The 22,858-nt window shown below is 43.0% G+C and overlaps 1 protein-coding gene across 17 annotated transcripts in view; it reads right to left on the bottom strand.

Moving 5' to 3' along the window:
• Positions 1-22,858, bottom strand: part of sipa1l1 (signal-induced proliferation-associated 1 like 1) — a 371,020-nt gene that overhangs the window by 14,928 nt on the left and 333,234 nt on the right. For 14 of the 17 annotated variants that reach the window (XM_068039578.1, XM_068039563.1, XM_068039562.1 and 11 more), the window contains 3 exons: positions 11,068-11,230; positions 2,006-2,225; positions 825-971 (listed from right to left, as the gene is read on the bottom strand). In XM_068039578.1, the coding sequence (XP_067895679.1) occupies positions 825-971; positions 2,006-2,225; positions 11,068-11,230 (530 nt within the window). The remainder of the gene's footprint in view (positions 1-824; positions 972-2,005; positions 2,226-11,067; positions 11,231-22,858) is intronic. The other 3 variants (XM_068039580.1, XM_068039579.1, XM_068039575.1) reach the window with 2 other exon arrangements.

Below are 22,858 nucleotides of genomic sequence, written 5' to 3'. Positions count from 1 at the left end.
CCAGCCTGGGAATCTGCATTGGAACTTGAACAGTAATGCACTTCAACAGGTGCAGACAGAAATCTGCTCTAGAAGTGGCTTCCTTTACAGCAGTACAGAGCAATGAATACACAACTTATATTCGCACAGTGACAAGTTTCATAATAATCGTGTAGACATTATGCGAGTAATTGACTTATGATGCATGATTCTCCTGCTAATTGCGCACCTTAACTAAGCAACCCAACTGCTGTACACTTTATCCCTGCAAACATCCTGTGGCCTGTTAAAAGGACTGAGCAATAGTGTGCTAATGTTATAACAAAACAGTGTCAATACACAAGCATGTTAGCGCGCAGCAGCAGTGTCAAAATCTCCAATAACCACTGGAGGCACTGCTTAAAAATTTTTATAAATTGAGACTAAACATATGCCAAATGACAAGACATTAGTAAAATACCACATATCTCACTGCATCATTGAAAATAACACAAGGATGCCAAGCACAGGCATGATAGTCCAAAGAACCTCTTTCTAAACTGCACCATTCAATGATTCTATGATGCATCTAGATAACAGACTCCACTACAAGGCACCACAAAAATGCAGAAAAATCAGTCAGCATGCATCCAATTGGAGTTGAAGAGCCTCGTGACAAATTTCAAATACATAAACAGGACAGTAGCACAAGCAGGCCATTTGGTGTTGCTGTCCCAAGATCTGGGCTGAGCTATGTGAAAACATTTTTAGATGGTCAGTTTACTGCGATAAATAGACTGGTGAATGAGGAATGAGATCCTGCACAGTGCAGAAGACTCAACCGTCACAAATACACACATTGTTACCTTCAAATGCCTTTGCAGCATCCACAAGGTTGGACCATTCCAAGCCCATGGCAGTGTCTGGCAGTGGCATAAGACCCGGATCTGGCAGTGCCTGTCGTCTCCTTTCATGAATATCAGACAGGGAACCATCAGAAGCAGAAAGTTCAACTGAGGAATAAACAGTAAAATATTAATCCAACATTGCAGGTACACCTTACCAAGTAATTTAACTCCAGCAAACCCATGAATTAGTTTGATTTGGGAATTAGAGAACTGGACCAAAGCAGAAGAATGACCTTCACACTCCATCATTTACCCGAAAAATTCATTTATTTTAAATTCTCAATTTTCTCCCTCCATTCTCCGCAGGAGTTGCTTGCAGTGTTCCTTGTCAGAGAGCGGAGGGCGACTTCTCCAATTCTTTCTCCTCCTTACCAGCGGGTAAGGTGGAAGATACTTCCACAGAAGGCACTTCTAGATGACCTCTTGCCCTGTCTGAGAACTGACAAAACTCACTTGAACCCTGCAACCATCTTGTTTTTTTAAACTACAAAAGGCTTACCTAGATGAATTGGTGACCAATCAAGACTTGGAAAAAAAATCCAAACTTAAAAAGATGGATTTTAATTTCCCTACATAGAGTAAGACCCCAGATCAAGGGTACTAGAGTCTGAATGCTGCCTTGATTTCAACAAAAAGGGCAGATGGTCTGCACTTAAACTCAAGTTAAGTAGCTTCCTCCTCCTGACCCTTTTTAATCCAAAAGCTCAGGCTGTATACCCCAGATTCAATTCTGTTCTGTCCTCGGAACTAATCTTACCCAGGGTGACAATGCAGGACCAACAAATGGCTGTCAGAGCCTCTGAATTTTTGAGGGGCAGGGCAGAAATTGGTGTGGGTTCCTGTGCCCGATCACAGTATGCGCGTGCACGCTTTTGTGTGTAGATCCTGGACAGAGCCCTTTGTGGCGATGCCCCATATGGTTGATTGGCATTCTGACTTTCACTGCCTAAGCTCAAACCCGAGCAGCAGCCATTTTGGAGAGGTACTGGCTCCAACAGAACAGCACCCCAAAACATAATAGGATGTCAGAGGAAGAGGGCAAAATCAGAATATAAAACCCTTCAGATAAAAATAAAAGTAGCAAGGGATTGTTTTACTCAGACAAAACAACAGAAGAGGGGCCTGCGAGCACTACCCACCATGACGAGATTTTATCGACTGTCCATGCTTACGGCCTGGCAGTATGTAGTGCAGGGAGGGATGGGTGCTGGAGAAGATGACATCATTGGGCAAAGCTTGGTCCAGGAGTGACGCATGAGTATTGGAGAATGAAGGCTCTCTCTGGCCGCTGTAGATGCTCTCATCGGACAGAGTCCGGTGCAATGGCTTCCTTGTAGTTGGTGTGCCTGGGAGAGACGGCTACGTCAAGACAAAAGGAAAATAGGACAAAATACAGCTGGGTCAGATCAGAGATAAGGAACAGAACTTAACTGTCAAACACATGCCATGCATCAATGCTCAAACTTTGCACTTACAGGAAATCGAAGTTGCAGATTTAGACAAGTGGATTTTTTTGTTTGTAAGGGTTAATTTTTCATTTTCAGAAGTATACTCTTGTCACATTAAAATTTCCTTCACAGCATGTCACAGTCACAATTTATGCCGAATCATCCTCTTAAAATGGAGTCACTGCATTACAATTCAGTACTTGCTCCACTAATGCACCTTCTCAGCATTTATTTCTCCCTCTACTTTTTCTTACTCTTATTTATACTTGAAAAGTCTCTCAACCTACAACTATGGACTTTTTGAAAACCAAACCTGCTCATGTAAAACAGATTATGTAGATGAACTGGCACTAGTGCAGATGTGATGGGCCAAACAATCTCTTCCTGTGCTGTAATTTTTATGCAAGACAACAGAGAGAGGGAGAGATGCAGCCAGACAGCACGAATAGAAGCAAAAAAAAAACTTGTATTTTTATCGCACCCTTCATGACCTCAGGACCTTCCAAAGTGCTTCACAGCCAATGTAGTTCTTTTTGAATTCACTGATGTAGAGAAAAGCTGATTTGAGCACAGCCAGGTCCCATGTTTACTTGAAATAACTAAAAGTAGCAACACAAATTGATAAGGCCTTAAAAAGGTGCAAGTGAAGTACAGGGGCTCATTTCGAAATGAATAGAATACTAATGCAGGGAGGCAATATTCAAGATATACGGAACCTTTGTTAGAACATACTTGGAGTAGAGTCATAATAGCACAGAAGAGGCCATTTGGCCCATTGAGTCCATGCCGGCTCTCCACTTAGTCCCATCCCCGCACTCTATCCCTGTAGCCGTGCAAGTTTATTTCCAAGAGCCTTTCCAATTTCCTTTTGAAATCATTCATCGTCTCCTCTTCCACCAGCCTCATAGGCAGCGAGTTCCAGATCATTACCACTTTCTGTGTAAAATAGTTCTTCCTCTCATTCCCCCTTAACTCTTGCACAAAACCTTAAATCTGCCTCCCCTCATCCTTGTACCACCAGCTAATGAGAACAGCTTTTTTTTTGTCTCCCTTATCTAAACCCATCAGATCTCTCCTCAACTTTCTTTGCTCCAAACAGAACAATTCCAGCTATTCCAACCTAACCTTGTAGCTAAAATCTCGCATCCCTGGAACCATTCGGGCATATCTCCTCTGCACACTCTCAAGGGCCCTCACATCCTTCCTAAAGTGTGGTGACCAGAACGGGACACAATACTTCAGTTGGAGCCTCACCAGAGCTTTATAAAGGCTCAGCATAACTTCCCTACTTTTTTACTCTATGCCTCTATTTATGACGCCCTAGATCCCATATGCTTTACTAACCACTCTCTCAATATGTCCTGCCACCTGCAAAGATCGATGCACATGCACCTTGTTCCTGCACACTCTTTAGAACTGTGCCATTAAGTCTATATTGCCTCTCCCTATTCCTTCTGCCAAAATGCATCACCTCACACTTCTTAGAGTTAAATTCCATCTGCCACGTGTCTGCCCATTCTGCTAGCCTATGTTCTGTTGCTGTCAATTGATATTCTCACTGATTGCCACACCTCCACGTTTGGTATCATTAGCAAATTCTGGTTAGTTCTGGTCTCCATAGTACATAAGGAATGTTGAAGCTGGAAAGATTTACATCGATGTTGCCAGAATTGTGAAAATGCAACTATTAGGGAAGATTGAACAGGCTGGACTCTTTTCTCTGGGAGAGGGAAGACCTTCAAAATTACGAAGGGGTTCTATACGGCAGTCACAGAGAAACCATTCCCACATGTTGCTGCTTCCAAAACAAGGGAGCATAAATACAAGAGTGTCACTAACAGATCAGATAAAGAATTCAGGAGGAATTTCTTTACACAAAGAGAGGAGAGAATGTAGAACTTCCTGTCACATGGAAGGGTTGAAGCAAATAGCACTGATGTATTTAAGAGGAGGCTTGTTGCAGATGCAAGAGAAGAGGAAATAGAGGGATGGGGGAATAGGATGAGAAGTGGTGGGAGGAGGTTTGTTTGGAGTATAAACACTAGCACAGAACAGTTGGGCTGAATAATCTATTTCTATGCTGCCGATTCTGCAGAATTCTACGCAAAAAAATGGATGACTATATAATAAAAGCAAAATACTACAGATGCTGGAAATCTGAAATAAAAACAAGAAATGTTGGAAATACTCAGCAGGTCTGGCAGCAACTGTGGAGAGAGAAGCAGAGTTAACGTTTCAGGTCAGTGACCCTTCTTCAGAACTGGCAAATATTAGAAATGTAAAAGGTTATAAACAAGTAAAGTGGGGGTGGGACAAGAGATAACAAAGGAGAAGGTGCAGATAGAACAAGGTCACAGAATAGCTGACCAGAAGGTCGTGAAGCAAAGGCAAATAATATGTTAATAGTGTGTTGAAAGACAAAGCATTAGTACAGATAGGGTGTTAACGGACTGATAAGTACAAACATGAAAAAAAACAGTGGGTAAGCAGACTGAACAAACTATGAAATAAAACAAAATAAACACAAAAAAAAATATGAAAAAAGAAAAAGAAAAAAAAACTAAAAATAAAAAGTAAAATGGGGGGCCTGTCATGCTCTGAAATTATTGAACTCAATGTTCAGTCCGGCAGGCTGTAGTGTGCCTAATCGGTAAGCTGTTCCTTGAGCTTGCGTTGATGTTCACTGGAACACTGCAGCAATCCCAGGACAGAGATGTGAGCATGAGAGCAGGGGGGAGTGATGAAATGGCAAGCAACTGGAAGCTTGGGGTCCTGCTTGCGGACTGAGCGGAGGTGTTCCGCAAAGCGGTCACCCAGTCTGCGTTTGGTCTCCCGAATGTAGAGGAGACCGCAATAAAAACAAGAAATGCTGGAACCACTGAGCAGGTCTGGCAGCATCTGTGGAAAGAGAAGCAGAGTTAACGTTTCGGGTCAGTGACCCTTCTTCGGAACTGCAGAGGAGTAGAGGAGACCGCATTGTGAGCGGCGAGTGGCGAATACAGTATACTAAATTGAAAGAAGTACAAGTAAATCGCTGCTTCATCTGAAAGGAGTGTTTGGGGCCTGGGATAGTGAGGAGAGAGCAGGTAAATGGGCAGGTATTACACCTCCTGCGACTGCAGGGAAAGGGGACAAGTTGGCGGGGGTAATGGAGGAGTGGACCAGGGTGTCACGGAGGGAATGATCCCTTCGGAATGCTGACAGGGGAAGGGAGGGGAAGATGCGTTTGGTAGTGGCATCACGCTGGAGGTGGCAGAAATGGCGCAGAATGATCCTTTGGATATGGAGGCTGATGGGGTGGAAAGTGAGGACAAGGGGAACCCTGTCGCAGTTCTGGGAGGGAGGGGGAGGGGTGAGGGTAGAGGTGCGGGAAATGGGCCGGACACGGTTGAGGGTCCTGTCAACCACAGTGGGGGGGGAATCCTCGGTTGAGGAAAAAGGAAGACATATCAGAAGCGCTGTCATGGAAGGTAGCATCATCACAGCAGATGCGTTGGAGACGGAGAAACTGGGAGAATGGAATGGAGTCCTTACAGGAGGTAGGGCGTGAAGAAGTGTAGCTGAGGTAGCTGTGGGAGTCGGTGGGTTTATAATGGATATTGGTAGACAACCTATCCCCAGAGATGGAGACAGAGAAGTCGAGGAAGGGAAGGGAAGTGTCAGAGATGGACCATGTAAAAGGTGAGAGAAGGGTGGAAATTGGAAGCAAAGTTGATAAAGTTTTCCAGTTCGGGGCGGGAGCAGTAAACGGCACCGATACAGTCATCAATGTACCGGAAAAAGAGTTGGGGGAGGGGGCCTGAGTAGGACTGGAACAAGGAATGTTCGACATATCCCACAAAAAGACAGACAGGTACCCATAGGAACACCTTTTACTTGAAGGAAGTGAGTGGAGTTGAAGGAGAAGTTGTTCAATGTGAGAACAAGTTCAGCCAGGCTGAGAAAGGTGGTGGTGGATGGGGACTGGTTGGTCCTCTGTTCAAGGAAGAAGCGGAGAGCCCTCAAACCGTCCTGCTGGGGGATGAAGGTGTAGAGAGATTGGATGCCCGTAGTGAAGAGGAGGCGGTTGGGGCCAGGAAACTGGAAATTGTCAAAATGACGTTGGGCGTCACAAGAGTCACGGATGTAGGTGGGAAGAGACTGGACCAGCGGAGAAAAGATAGCGTCAAGATAGGAAGAAATAAGTTCAGTGGGGCAGGAGTAGGCTTACACAATGGGTCTGCCGGGACAGTCCTGTTTGTGGATTTTGGGAAGGAGGTAGAAGCGGGCTGTCCAGGTGTTGTGGGACTATGAGGTTGGAAGCTGTAGAGGGAAGATCTCCAGAGGAGATGAGGTCAGTGACAGTCCTGTGGACAGTAGCTTGATGTTCACTGGCAGGGTCATGGTCCAGAGGGAGGTAGGAAGAAGTGTCTGAGAGTTGTTGCGCAGCCTCTGCAAGGTAGAGGTCAGTCTGCCATATAACAACAGCACCACCCTTATCTGCAGGTTTGATGACCATGTCGGAGTTAGACCTGAGAGAACGGAGTGCCTCAAGTTCAAAGGGGGACAGGTTAGAGTACGTGAGGGGGGTGCAGAGAAATTGAGATGACCAATGTCTCGCTGACAGTTTTCAATGAAAAGATCAAGAGCGGGTAAGAGACCAGGGGGAGGGGTCCAGGTAGAGGGAGAATGCTGGAGGCAGATGAATGGGTCTGCTGGTCGGGGGGAGGACTTCTGGTCAAAGAAGTGAGTCCGGAGGCGGAGGCGACAGAAGAAGAGCTCAACGTCATGCCGAGCGCGAAATTAATTGTGGGGGCGTAAGGAGATAAAACTGAGACCTTTGCTGAGTACAGAACGTTCAGCATCAGAGAGTGGGAGATCAGAGGGTATAGTGAATACACGGCAAGGGGTCAGATCAGAAGCGGTGGGGTCAGAGGGAAGTGAAGGGGAAGAAGGATCTGGAGGGGCATCAGTCCCCATCAGCTGCTGGTGCTTGTGTTCCTTAAAACATGAAAGGAAGAAAAAAAGTTTTTTGTTAATGCGTCGGATGAGACAAGGATGAAATGAAACTGCGGAGTAGAACAACTTTGACATAAGGTGAGACGGTGGTGCTGGAGAGAGAGGTTCAGTGTGTGCATGTGGCGGCGCATAGCACTGAGTGTGGATCTCAGGATGCAGCGAGAATAGCAGTCCGAGGAACGTTGTATTTCTTGGAGATACCTGTAAACCTGGGTGGATTCAAAACATGAAGGGTGAAACTGCAGTTGGGATCCACATGGAATAAGTCGGAGCCGGAGACAGTCACTGAGGAAGGAAATGTGGCTGTGAAAACGAGTTTAAACTATATAGTCATATTTGGTATGACGACATAGTCTGCTTTAGTGGCGTTGGCTGAGGGATATATTCAGACAGAAAACTGGAAGAAATCCCCTTGTCTCTTACTAATATTGCCAGGGATTTTTTTTTATGGCCACCTGAGAGGGCAGACAGAGCATAGGTTTAATGAAAAGTAGCACATCCAAAAGTACAGCACTCCTTCAAAGTACTGTACTGAAGTGTCTGCTTACATTATGTGCTAAAGTCCCTGGAGTATAACTTGATCAAAGTCTTCTGACTGAGGTGAAAATGCTACTACTGAGTGAAGGTTGATGTAGAGGGGGAAGAGAGAGAGCGAGAGATATATCTAGGTTGACAGTTTAATACATTGTTAAAGCAAGTGCCAATGTTTAGATGTCATATTACACTGAAGTTAGGTCTGCCTGCTCAGGTGGATATTAAAGATTCCTTGCATCATTTGAAATGGAGCAAGGAATCTTCCCTCAACCATCACCTGCAAATTTGTCATTTGTCTTACTGTGTGTGGGACTTTGTTGCACAGAAATTGGCTGCTGTGTTTACCTACATACCAACAGTAACTACACATCAGTAGAAATTAAATTGTTTGTAAAGCACCCTGGAATCTACATTTTAAAATTCTTTTTACCCACTACATGGTCATTCACTGAGTCAGCTGTGATGAAACTTACACTGGAGACTTGGTTGGAATGTTTAATTTAACCTCTACACATTCCCAGCTTTAGTTTACTCTGAAGTCATTGAACTGACAATACAAATACGTTATATCGCTACGACCAGGTGAGAAAGGTTTCTAGGGGCCCCTCTTACTGTAACAGGTTTAATTTTAACCACACTGTTTTTAGCTGCCCCTTTGTGAATCCTTGTTCACTGCTTTCCAATTATAAGGCAAAGGAATGAGCACAAACAGGTTTTCTTAGGTTTAAAGAATAAAGGTGAAATTTTATTAAACTTAAACCTAAAACTCTAATTCAGTTGGCGCCTATGGATACACACCGCGCCCCACACTCACATGCACACGCGATACACACATGCAAATAGAGACAGGAGAGAGCAGAAGAAAAATAAAGTGGAAAGGTTTGAGGCAATATCTGAAGAGTTTGTTAAGGTTCTTCAAGCTCCCTGTTGAGTCCTTTTATAGGTCGATCTTGCTTTTCGTTGGGGCCCAGTATTCTTCTGAAACCTTGTTCACTGTAGCGGACTTTTCTCTCTTAGGGTTCATGTGTCTTCAGTGGGTTTCAGTTCCGTGAGAAAGAGATGGAAGCAGATAGGAAGAGAAGAGGTCTTTTCAACCCAGGAGGAGAGCTTTCTGCCAGTTCAAACACTGTCTCTACAATTTAAAACTCCCCAGGTTGGCCAGCAGGGTGGTCATGTGAACAGGTCTGTTCTATGTATTGGGAGCAGGGGATAGCTCCTTTACTCCAACACTGCCTGCGAATATGCATAAATATCCTTTCAGACAGGGCTTGGCAACCTCTTGCAATAGGCCTTCTCGTCTTCCCAGCAACAATTTGAAATTTAATGTCCATGTGGCGAAATTAATGTGCCTCATTCTTGCCAGGTGGGGGCCTGCATGACCATATATTTGCATACATAGGGAAGGATATGTCTTTAACACAGGGGCTAATCATATTGTGGAAACCATTTATCCTCTTTAAATCTTTACACAGCATTAAGTTTTTTTTTGGCTTGGCCTTGCGAGCCGCATGGAAGATGGCAGGATCCCCAAGGACACATTGTACAGCGAGCTCGCCACTGGTATCAGACCTACCGGCCGTCCATGTCTCCGCTTTAAAGACGTCTGCAAACGCGACATGAAGTCCTGTGACATTGATCACAAGTCGTGGGAATCAGTTGCCAGCGATCGCCAGAGCTGGAGGGCAGCCATAAAGGCGGGGCTAAAGTGTGACGAGTCGAAGAGACTTAGCAGTTGGCAGGAAAAAAGACAGAAGCGCAAGGGGAGAGCCAACTGTGTAACAGCGCCGACAACCAATGTTTTCTGCAGCACCTGTGGCAGAATCTGTCACTCTAGAATTAGCCTTTATAGTCACTCCAGGTACTGCTCCACAAACCACTGACCACCTCCAGGCACTTACCCATTGTCTCCCAACACAAGGAGGCCAAAGAAGAAGAAGAATCATATTGTGGAAACCATTTATCCTCTTTAAATCTTTACACAGCATTATGTTTTTTTTTAAAGAAAACATCTTGGTGCCTGTGTGGCTCACTGGGCTAAACACACAACTTTTTGACATGTGGGACCAGAGTTCAAAATCAGCCCAGACTGAGGACATCAAAATCTGTTGGCTACAAATTTTGAGCTAATGGACTGCAGACTGTCTCAACTGGGACCTTAGTAAGAACACACCCACAGTACAAAATCAACCCTTAATTGAGCAGTAATGGTCAGTCTTGCTCAGGTAGGCTAGCTAGGGGCAGCTAGTATGTGGAATGGAAATACACAAACTTGTGCTCTTCTGAGTTGGAGATGAGGCACATTGTTAAAGCAGAGAAAAGGGAACATTATTCTGCAATCAACTGTGCTTTACTGAATCTGAGAGTGCTTCATGCTGGTACTGGATGAGAGAAGTGGGGAGAATAAAACAACAGATATCCAAATATCTTTTACCAGGAAAATATTCACTAATTTTCTTTTGAATAAAAGATTCCTGCTGCAATGAATTGGTTCCATCAGTCAGGGATGCCTGAATGGAATACTGACTGTGTGTGCACTGTACTTTATACTTTTGGCATAGATGCTTGTAAATGTTTCCTGCCACTTGAGAAATGAATACAACAAACTAGACAGGGATATTCTGTAAAGGCAGACATCACCCCACACAGCGTTTCATGGAGAGGCTAAGGTCAGCAGCGAGACGTGAGGTTTGGCATTCCATTGTCGAAAACCTATTTTACAAACTCCAAGAAAAGGTTGGAAAAGTTCACCAGATGCTTTGTTCGTGCGAGAAACTGGAAACTGCTACACAGGAAGCCTTTGCAGCAAACCACAAGTTCATCAGGTGAAGTTACACACAGAATAGTAAGTGACATTGTAAAACCTGGCTTCAAAAACAAAACTTCTGCGTTAGTACATCGCCAGTCAAGTAGCCGGACCCAGCACTAACTATTTATTTCTGCCTCCCTCCTCTTTCACAGGAAACCTGTATTCTCAGCTTAACAGCATTCTAATAGAATTCAAAGCTTTACAAATGATGCAATGTGTTTACGTGCTGTATAATGTAGTTGACTACTGTTCTAAATTAATGCAAGATAAACTTGAAGTTTGCAGCAAGCCAGAATATTTTGAACAAAAAAAAGGATGATTAATAACAAAGGAGTGTGGTAATGACCATGGGTGGGAAGTTAAGCCAGGCCCATCATCCTTATAAACATAATATGAAAGCTTAGAATTTGCATACCTTCCCATCTTTTCCAATGTCTGGAGGAGGACTATCAAGGTTAATTAGCTTCTTCAAGTCTTCTTCAATAGTTGACTTTGATGACCTCTTAGGAGACCTCAAGTCTCGAATTGAACCCCGGAGCTTCGTCTGTGTGATTTCGCAAACATCGCTGTGGTGACGCCTAGTAAAGAGAATAAAGGGTCAACTACAATCCTTTGTTAAACTATTTCAAATAAAAAGTGTAGGATGTATAACTTATTATGTTTTATGCAGGCACCCACATACATAAAAATAAAATCACTGGGATGCATTTATTTAAGGCACATTGGGGGCAATTTTCCCCAGCTCCTTTAGGCACTAAAGAGCCTCTGAGGTGGCCAATTTGGAGTCTGAAGCAGCAACTGCAGATTGGTGCAAGACGCTATCCTGATAAAGGCCATAATGAGCACGCACTCTTAATAGCCACCCAGAGGATCGTTAAGGCTGGTTGCCACTTAAATTGCCTGCTGGCACTCATTAAAGAGGCTGCATGGAATTTTGGTGGAATGCGCATGCCCAACGTCCTCTCTTAACAACAACCAGCTGAAATGGAGTAAACAAGATGCTGTTGAGGATTTTGAGCGTTACTTAAAAGGTACATCACCTTTTTATCGTTCACTTCCTGCTGGAGATTTGAAAAGGAATTTCAAAACAAATGGGGAAACATTCTGGGACAGTTTGTCAAGACATCGTCAACACTGTAGATGTTTGTTCTGGAAATTCTGAGGATTTTACCTAAAGAGAGTAAGTGCTGTGCTACTCTACCTTATTGAACATTCTTTAAGAGTCACCAAGAGAAAGGGAGTGCTTTAAAAAAGGCTGACTGTGGGTGAGCTAGAGTTTTACTGGCCATTTGAAGAACACAGCATTGCTAAGACAGGTGTTGCTCGTTCGAGATGCGTCCTTTGTGAAGTCAATGCAGTAGAAACTGAACAAACTGCTGCCCAATAGATGCTAGTTATTAACACTGTCATGGTTGATGCTGAAGGTGGATCTTCCACCACTATGAGTTTTACTTCCACAATCAGAAATAACCACAACATGAAAACCTGTTTATAATTCTTCTGCACCACATTAAAACCAAGGGCTGTTCATTATTTCCTTATCACAATCATCCTGCTCAAACTGTGATGCCATTAGTCTATCCAGTTTTGCTCATTAATACACAAACAAGTTATTCAACATCTAGGAGGTACACGAGACAGATTTCCTGTTTTCATCCTAGTGACTCATCCAGCCCTAAATGAGGAAGTTGTCAGAATATGAGACCAAATTTTGGATTTTATCTGCGATATGCACTCCAGCTCCAAGAACCCTCCAAGGTTGTAAGAGATTCCCATCGGACCCCTTTCTTTCAAAAAAATTATAGAGAATTTACAGCACAAAAATAGGCCATTCAGCCAAACTGGTCTGTGCTGATGTCTATGCTCTGCATGAGCCTCCTCCTACCTTACTTCACCTCACCCTATTAGCATCTCCTCATGCATTTATTTAACTTCCCCCTTGCAAAGATGTGCAAGATAAGGTTGTCTATTGGTGTACATCATACTTGATGTTGTTCTATATATGTTTGACACATGGTAAACATAACGTTTGGAGAAACAGGTGACTTTGGGCCAATGGTTCCGAAAGCCTTCCACCACTAGGATTTTTCTCACCTCATGCTTATTATGTTGCAAAATAATTGATAACAATTGATTTCTATGATTAATCAACAACTCCATCATTGTTCCATTTGAACACTAGGATAATAGGTGAACTAGATGGACCATTGTCTATTTTCATCTTGCAATTCCTATGTTCCTATATTGGATGGCACTGTAAGAGACAGGCGCAGATTGTCTTTTTCAGCCAGTTCGCAAAGAATTTTGGTGCTCAATGTTTCAGGCGTTACTGTATCGTTGGTGTGCTCACTGGAGTACCTAATGTACTCCATTGGTTATTTTGCTTATTGGGCTAAGCAGTGTGATTTGTGGTGAATGTCTCCACCTCAAATGCAGTACTGCTTTGTACGGAGCATGTACTTAGAGATACAAGAGGTGCCTACTTAATTGTTGATTCATATTAGTAAGTGGGGGAGGGGTGTGTTTTTCAGAACTGCGCTGAAAAATGGGTGAAGGATACTGTAGTCTTTTCTAAATGACAGCAACATCCAAATATAGGTTAAGCCTATGGCATACAAGTTGTGTATTTCAACAGCCCTTCTTTGTGGTTGAGAACTGCTAGGCATGAAATGAAAGGGGCCCCCTACTGCTCATGAGAGAATTTCAGGACCAAGTGGAGAGATGAATTTGGGGAAAAAGGGCAGACAGTTGCAGTCCTATGGCAACACGTTCCTCAACATCCTGGAAGCAGAATCATCGGGCTGATTTCAACTCTGTGTAAGTTGATAGGTTCTGAATGAGATAAAATCTCACCCATCCTCTCAGTGTCTCTTGGCCAAGTCCTTCACATGAAGATTTGGACAAAATAGTTGTAGTGGATATCATGGTATGCAGTAATGGATTGGGATATTTAAATTGAGGTAACTGGAGCATTGCAAGATTCTCACATCATACCGAAGTCATGAAACAGTTGGGAAAATGGCCCCGAAAAGGTTTAGCTGCAGGTTGGCTGTAAGGCCACTCATCTATATACCATATGCTGACATCAAGTCCAAAAAGACAAGCAGCTGCTGTCCACAACTCCAAGTGGAAGCACTGTTCAATAGGGTATGGTGTGTGTCTATGTTATAGTCTGTATAATCAGCAGTAGATTTTGTTACTTATACTGCTCAGTATGCAGTTTGTATAGGGCCTCCTTGTATCTGCTGCCCACTTAGCAAGGGCTCAAACCTCCACTCGTCATTGTTTCCATTCCAAATGGGTGAGTGGATTGGACGGGGGTGGGGGGGGGTGGGTAGGAAGGCGGGGAGCGGGTGCTGAATTTAGGTAAGCACTGTCCCTTTAGAGTCAAGGAGGTTCCAAGATTTCACAACTAAACGATAGTGGTTTGGAACTGAGTCACTGTTCCATGTACAGTTGCCAACCCTCCCAGACTGTCCAGGAATTTCCTGGAATTGAGCCACCAGGCACTGCTGAGCGTAACCTGGGAGGAGACAGGGAAGTAAAGTTGATAGGAAGTAGCTGTGCACCAATGAGAGGAGGCAGAGCTTTAATGTGTGGGTGTGGAGGCCAGTCCTCGGCAGTTTTGATTCAGTACGCACAAATGGAGCAGTAAGTTGTGCGAGGGTGGCAGATGGTGCAAGGGTCGAGAACCAGAGGACACCGATTTAAAGCGATTGGCAAAAAAAAGTGACGAGGAAAAATCTTTTTACGCAGTGAGTGATTAGAATTTGGAATGCATTGCCTCAGTGTGGTGGAGGCAGAATCAATCGTGGTTTGCAAAAGGGAACTGGATAATTATCTGAAGAGAAAAGAATTGCAAGGCTACGAGGAAACAACAGGGGAGTGAGACTAGCCAAGTTGCTCTCGCAGACAGCTGCACGGACATGGTGGACCAAATGGCCTTGTTCTGTGCTGTAACCAATAAATGATTCTATATCCAGCAGAATTTAATGTAGCCAAGCAGAACAGGCAATCATTCATGTGGTGATAGATGAGGAAGAGATGGAGCCATGAAATTATCATACAGGTGGTTCATGGTGCAAGCACTGTGGCTCCGTTTGAAGGACTTCAGCATCGCCGGTTTACATAGGTGTGTACAAGGGCAGGGGTGGGGAGGTGGGGGGGGTGGCCTGGCTGGTTATTGGGATGAATATCTGCAGCACACTGAGGGGCAGGTTTACGACAGAAGATTAGCTGCGCGGGAGTGTCTGAGCACCATAGGCAAGTAAAGTTCCCACCTAAAAGATGTTAGTATTTTGGCTTTTCAATTTGCTTCTCCTTTCACTTCTGCTCCATCTTTTCCTGAATCTGTAGCCTGTAAGGGAATTATCAGGCCAGTTTGGAAATGAAGTGTTTGAAAACAAGTACTGGGACTTTGTTGGGCATTCAAAAATACATTTTTCCCCATGTCTTCTTTTTTTTCAAATGGAGGGGGACATGAAGTGGGAAATCGGAGAGCCCAACTCTTGAGGCTAGGGGAAGGGGGTGAGAGATTATAGAGCCCAGCTTTCAGGGCTAGGGGGAGGGGATTACACAGCCCAACTTGCGGGACTATCCTGCATTATAACCATGACTGCGATTCAAAAAGTACTTCATTGGCTGTAAAGCATTTTGAGACATCAGGTGGTCATGAAAAGCACGATAAAATACAAGTCTTTTTTCTTTCTGGGAGGTGGGGGCAGGGAGAAGAGATTAGATTGCCCAACTCTCAGGGCTGGGGTTGGGGGGGGGGGGGTCAGGGGAGAGAGATTAGAGAACCATTCATGTGGCACTTGGGAAATTTTGAGATAACCTAGCTGTTCATGCCAGGGTGTAATGATACCTTCTCGGAGCACCAACCCTGTTTTAGGTAAATCTGCAGGTTAGTGCCAGGTGATCGAGTGTTAGCTGAACAAACCTCCAGGAATACATCTAACTAGAGTTGGCATTCCTTGTTCAAGGTGAACTCTTAAACCAGCCACAGCACTCCAGAGCACCGATGATTACTGATAAACCAGACTGGGTTATTGAGAGAGCTGGGATTCTTTCATTCAATGCCAAATAATGCTGCAAGGCAATGCCCGAATTGATAGGATGGTCTAACCTGGATAAGGAGTGGGAAGTTTAATAATTCTCTGTGCTGGTAAGCTGCATGGTTTCAACGGCTGAGGAAAATGGAATTCAATAAATGGAGTGTTTCCCAACAGAGAGCTTCCAATAAGAACCTATTATATTTATATAGCACCTTTAACATAATAAAATGTCCAAGGTGCTTCACAGGAGAGTTATAAAGCAAAATTTGACACCAAACGACATCAGGCGTTATTCGGGCAGATGGGCAAATGCTTAGTTGAAGAGGTAAGCTTTAACGAGCATCCTAAAGGAGGAAAGAGACGTAGAGAGATGGAGATGTTCAGGGAGGGAATTCAAAGGCTGAGGGCATAGGCAGCTGAAGGCACAGCCATTAATGGTACAGCAATTAAAACTGGAACACCCAGAGACCACAATTAAAAGAGCACAGTTATCTCACAGGATTGTGGGTCTAGTCCAGCGAGAAAGGAGGCACTGCTAGACCTGGTACTTGGGAATGAAGTAGGTCAAGTGGATCAAGTATCAGTAGGAGATTATTCAGGGGACAGTGATTGTTGTATAATAAGGTTTAGGCTGACTATGGAAAGGGACAAAGAACAATCCAGAGTAAGAATAATTAACTGGGGAAAGCCAACGTCAATGGGGTGTAAGAACAGAACTGGGGCAAATAAATTGGAGTCAAAGATTGGCAGGAAAAAAAGGTAACTGAACAATGGGCTACCTTCAAAGAAGAGATAGTTCGCGCAAGATTAAAACATGCTCCCTCGAAGGGGAAAGGTAAACAAATCCAGAGCTCCTTGGATGACAAAAGAGGTAGAGATTAAGATAAAGAAGGAAAAAATATGCTTATGACAGATGCCGGGTACAAAATACTATTGAGAACCAAGCTGAATATAGAAGGTCCAGTGGGGAAGTGAAATAGCATGAGAAGCAAAGAGAGAGCATGAAAAGAGACTGGCAGCTAACATTAAAGGGAATTCCTAAGTTTTCTATAGACATATAAATAGTAAAAGGGTGGTAAAAGGAGTTGCGCCAATTAGGGACCATAAAGGGGATTTACGCATGGAGACACAGGGCATAGCTGAGGTATTTGATGAATACTTTGCATCTGTCTTTACCAAGGAAGAAGATGCAATCCAGGCAATGGTGAAAGAAGAGGCAATTCAGACACCAGAAGGGTTTAAAATTGCTAAGGAGGACATATTGGATAGGCTGTCTGTACTTAAAGTGGATAAAACACCAGGGCCAGACGAGATGCATCCAAGAATACTGAGGGAAGTTAGGGTGGAAATTGCAGAGGCACTGGCCATAATTTTTCAGACTAGACTTTCTTAGACTAGGGGTGGTGCCAGTGGACTGGAGAATTGCAAACATTACACCCTTGTTCAAAAAAGGATGTAAAGATAAGCCCAGCAACTACAGGCCAGCCAGTTTAACTTCAGTGGTTTCAGGGAAAACGTCTGGAAAGAATAATTCAGGACAAAATTAATAGTCACGTGGACAAATGCAGGTTAATTAATGAAAGCCAGCATGGATTTCTTAAAGGAAAATCATGTTTAACCAATTTGCTGGAGTTTTTTGAGGTAACAGAGAGGGTTGATGAGGGCAATGCGGTTGATGTGGTGTACATGGACTTTCAAAAGGCGTTTGATACAGTGCCACACAATAGACTCGTGTGCAAAGTTATAGCACATGTAATAAAAGGAACATTAGCAACATGGATATGAAATTGGCTGAGTGACAGGAAACAGAGAGTAGTGGTTAATGGATGTTTTTCAGGCTGGAGGAAGGTTTGTAGTGGAGCTCCCCAGGGGTCAGTGTTGGGACCCTTGTTTTTTCCCAGATATATATTAGTGATCTAGGCCTTGGTGTACAAGGCACAATTTCAAAGTTTGCGGATGATACGAAACTTGAAAGCATTGTGAACTGTGAGGAGGATAGTATAGAACTGCAAAAGGACATAGACAAGTTGGTGGAATGGGCAAATAGGTGGCAGATGAAGTTCAATATAGAGAAATATGAAGTGATTCATTTTGGTAGGAGGAACATGGAAAGACAATATAAAATAAAGGGTAAATTCTAAACAGGGTGCAGGAGCAGAGGGACCTCAGTGTATATGTACATAAGTCATGGAAGGTGGCAGGACAGGTTGAGAGAGGAGTTAATAAAGCATACAGTATCCTGGGCTTTATTAATAGGGGCATAGAGTACAAGAGCAAGGAAGTTATGTTGAACTTGTATAAGACACTAGTTCAGCCTCAGCTGGAGTATTGCATCCAGTTCTAGGTGCCACATTTTAGGAAAGATGTGTGGGTATTGGAGAGAGTACAGAAAAAATTCATATGAATGGTTCCAGGGCTGAGGAACTTAATTTATAAAGACAGATGGTAGAAGTTAAAACTGTTTTCCTTGAAGAGAAGGCTGAGAGGTGATTTGATAGTGGTATTCAAAATCATGAGGGGTCTGGACAGAGTAGATAGGGAAAAACTCTTCCCATTTGTGAAAGGATCGAGAATGTGAGGGCACAGATTTAAACTAATGAGTAAGAAAAGCAAAAGCAACACGAGGAAAAACTTTTTCACACAGCGAGTGGTTAAGGTCTGGAATGCGCTGCCTGAGTGTGTGGTGGAGGCAGGTTCAATTGAAGCATTCAAAAGGGAATTAGAAAGTTATATGAAAAGGAAGAATGTGCAGGGTTATGGGGAGAAGGTGGGGGAATGGCACTAAGTGAATTGCTCTTTCAGAGAGCTGGTATGGACACGATGGGCCAAATGGCCTCCTTCTGTGCTGTAAAAATTCCATGATTCTGTGATGGAGAGATTACAGAGGTAGGAAGGGGCGAATCCATGCAGACATTTGAAAACAAGGCTGAGAATTTTGAAATCAAGGTGTTGCTTACCTGGGCACCAGTGTAGGTCAGCGAATACAGGGATGATGGGTGAATGGGGACTTGGTGCGAGTAAAGACATGGGCAGCAGAGTTTTGGATGGCCTTGAGTTTATGGAAGGTAGAATTTGCGAGACTGGCCAGGAGTGCATTGTAATAGTCAAGTTTCAAACTAACAAATGAATGAGGATTTCAGTAACAGATGAGCTGAGACAGGGACAGATCGGGCAATGTTACTGAGGTGGAAATAGATTAACAAATCCAATATGTATTGGACAGACAAAACACTACATGTGTGAAATTTCATGGTCCCTTACTTTAAAGACTTTTGAACACATGGCGAATGGTTTCTGGACATGTCTAATGACCATGTCAAATACCTTTCCACCTTTCTGGAAACGTGCAATTGATGATTATTCATAATTCATGATCAAGGCTATGTGTTTCTGCACATCTAAAACTTCCTGAACTGTTCACAGACATGAAGAAAAACAGGATTTGATTTTGGAATTTTAAGTGTTTAAAAACAAAACAATACCAGAAATACACAACTGTTCGGTCAGTGTCCAAAATGTTACTGATTTATTTCAGATTTCCTACAAAGTTTTTTCTAAGCCCCCTTTTATTATTCCAGTCACCGTCTTTTAAATACATTTAATATCAACATTGTAACACCTCCATTAAAACATTTTGAAGGTAACTTTAGCCCACGGTGAAGACTCCTACACAACTCCCTATTTCAGTAACAGCTATCATGATAACAAAGGGAAATAGCTGTATTGTTTTTGCATTTTCTCCAATCTTTTTATGTCCTCTCCTGATGATGCCGAAGCATGGCAAAGATACAACAGTAGCTTTCCAGTAGGAACATGGTGAGGAACTTTGGAACAGCAGCAGGCCATTCAGCCTCTCAAGCCTGATTCGCCATTCAATTAGAATACGTGGGATCTGTATTTTAACTCTATTTGCCCATCTTGGTTCCTTATCCCTTAATACCCTTGTCTAGCAAAAAACTATCCATCTCAGTTTTGAAATTTTCAATTGACATAGCCTCAACATTTTGGGTGAAGAGTTTTCCAGATTTCCAGTACCTTTTGTGTGAAGAAGGGTTTTCTGCCATCACCCCTAACAGCCTAGTTTCAATTTTTAAGGTTATTCCCTTGTTCTGGACTCCTCCAGCTGATAAAATAGTTTCTTGCTATCTGCCCCATCTAATTATTTAATCCTCTTAAACACTTCAATTATGTCACCCCTTAATCTTCAAGGCAATACAAGCCTAGTCTATGCAACCTTTTCTCATAATTTCATCTTTTTAGTCCCAGTATTGTTCTGGTGAATCTGCGCTGTACCCTCTCCAATATATCCCTCCTGGGGTGCAGTGCCAGAACTGAACAGAGTAATTTAAATGGGGTCTAACCAGAGTTTTATGTAACTGTAATATAACACAACTCTACACATAAAGACCAACATTCCATCAGCCTTTTTAATTTGTTTTGTGCCTGCCCATTAGCTTTTAGTGATTTCTGATCTTGGACTGACCACAAATCTTTCTGTTCCTTCACAGTTCATGGTTCCTCACTATTTAGAAAGTACTCTGATCTATCTTTCTTGAGTCCAAAGTGAATGACCCTCACACTTCTCCACACTGATCTCAAGTGTGTTGCCCAAAGTATCATTCTTCATGCGTGAGCTTAGACAGCATGTTTCAGCAGGTTATTTAGCCATGGACCAGCCCAATGTCATGTTAACCTAACATACCCAAAGATGCACTTTCCAGGAGACTCCGCTGTAGGTTTTCCAATTGCTATTTCCTCCTCAAAAGGTAATGCAGATGACTTACTAGCGTCATACTGGATGACTCAATTTGACTTCACTTCTGTGTGGAACACCATTAATTCTCTGCTAGGCTGCACCTCCCAATAGATAGGCAAAGCACCAGAAGCAAGACACAAACTGTGTGGTTCGATACCAATGTGCGAGTACGAGTCTCAGAGTGTAATGAAAGTTCCCAACAAAATGGATGTAATTCGACCCAGTCAGCCATCAACGGTAAGTGTGCACTCTTACAAATGGGCGAAGTCCCGATCTGACCTGCATCCACTACTGACAGTCAAATATTAAAAGGAGAAATTGGTCAATGAATGGAGACCAGTATATTAAAGTTTCGGTTTTAAAACATACAACTAAACAATTGACCCCTTACTTGCTGGAGGGACCTTCTTTTTTCTACACAAATGACACAAACTACGTACAGAGCTCATTTCAAAATTTAAGGTAATAATTAACACACAAGATTGCATGCATACTTGCACACTGAGAGCATGCACCAAGTTTGTACACCTGAACCTGTCTATCTATGGGGAGGTGCAGTCGAGCACCATTCTTTCTGCACAGTGATTTGATAGTACGTTTCCGTAGTCAGTTAGGCACCGTATTGCAAAATCTCTCACATTTTGAAAATACTTGGACAAAATCCATACTCAAGCAAATTCCTGATATTCTCATGAATTATGTAAGTATCATGCCTCATGTAATTAGTAGTGCAGATACACTGTAACCTTTGTGCCTGTCCCCACCTATTGCTGATAGCAGGATTCCACTGCAGTGAAGGAACATTAAGAAAAGAAAGATTTGCATTTATCTTGTGCCTTTCATAACCACCAAATGTTCCAAAGCGCTTTACAGCCAATTAAGTACTTTTATGAACTGTAGTCACTGTTGTCAGAAATGCAGCAGCCAATTTGCAAACAGTAAACTCTGACGAACAGCAATGTGATAATGACCAGATGATCTGTCTTTGTGATGTTGACTGAAGAATAAGTATTGGCTGGGATACCGGGGATAACCCCCCTGGGCTCTTCTTTGGAATTGTGCCATGAGATCTTTTACATCCGCCTGAGGGGGCAGATGGGGCCTTGGTTTAATGCCTCATCCGAAAGACAGCGCCTCTAACATTGCAGCACTCCCTCAGTACTGCACTGTAGTGCCAGCCTTGATTAAGGAGAAAGAAGATAGGAAAAATGCCAAATTTCTCCGTCAAAATTTAAAGATTTGTTTTCCAATTTCTTTGCTCCATTTCCGTGTCAACTATTACTAGGGTCCAAAATTCTCAGATAAAAACAAATAAAAACAAAAATTAGATCAAATCCGATTTGTCTATGTACAAGGTATTTAGATAATTGCAAATAAATTAGGCTGACACACTAGTTATGCGAATAAGGGGGATTCCAACAGAAACCATACAAATTAAGGGTGTAATTAATTTGCTCTTTAAGATTACGTTTCACATGCCTTCACCTTGTTGCACAATAATGTTTAAAAATATTTTGACAGTGTAGATTAAACACTTACACGTTGTTACGACCAGGTGAGAAAGGTGTCTACGGGTCCCTCTCAGCCCTCACCTGGTTTTAACGTAATAGGGTTTAATTTTAAACACACTATGTTTTTAGCTTCCCCTTGATGAATCCTTGTTCACCGCTTTCCAATTATAAGGCAAAGAAACCAGCACAAATAGACTTTCTTAGGTTTAAAGAAGAAAAGTTGAAATTTATTAAACTTAAACTCTAATTCGGTTGATGCCTACAAATACACAACACACCCACACTAGCATGCATACACGAAACACATATGCAAATAGAGACAGAAAGAGAAGAAAAATAAAGTGGAAAGGTTTGAGACAATATATGAAGAGCTGTTGTTACGATTCTTCGAGCTCATTGTAGAGTCCTTGATTGTAGGTAGATCTTGCTTTTCGTTGGGGCCCAGTATTCTTAAACCTTGTTCGCTGTCGGAGACTTTTCTCTCTTGGGTTCATGTGTCTTCAGTGGATTCAGAGGCTTGAGAGAAGGAGATGGGAGCAGACAGGAGAGATCAGGAGCCAACAGACTTTCTGCCCATATAATAAAAGCAAAATACTGCAGATGCTGGAAATCTAAAATAAAAACAAGAAATGCTGGAACCACTCAGCAGGTCTGGCAGCATCTGTGGAAAGGGAAGCAGAGTTAACGTTTCGGGTCAGTGACCCTTCTTCGGAACTCTCTGCCTTTCTGCCTCTCTCAGACTTTCTGCCCAAACTGTTTGTACAAATTCAAAAAACTCAGGTTGCCAGCAGGTTAGTCATGTGACTAGCTGGTTTGACCATGTCCATTTGTGTATTCGGCCAATCTTAGCAGTCAACCTGGAACACACGCTCCCCCACTTTCAAT

This window comes from Heterodontus francisci, chromosome 9 (genome assembly GCF_036365525.1).
Source record: "Heterodontus francisci isolate sHetFra1 chromosome 9, sHetFra1.hap1, whole genome shotgun sequence".
Lineage (NCBI taxonomy): Eukaryota > Metazoa > Chordata > Chondrichthyes > Heterodontiformes > Heterodontidae > Heterodontus > Heterodontus francisci.
This window is presented reverse-complemented; position numbering and strand designations above follow the sequence as displayed.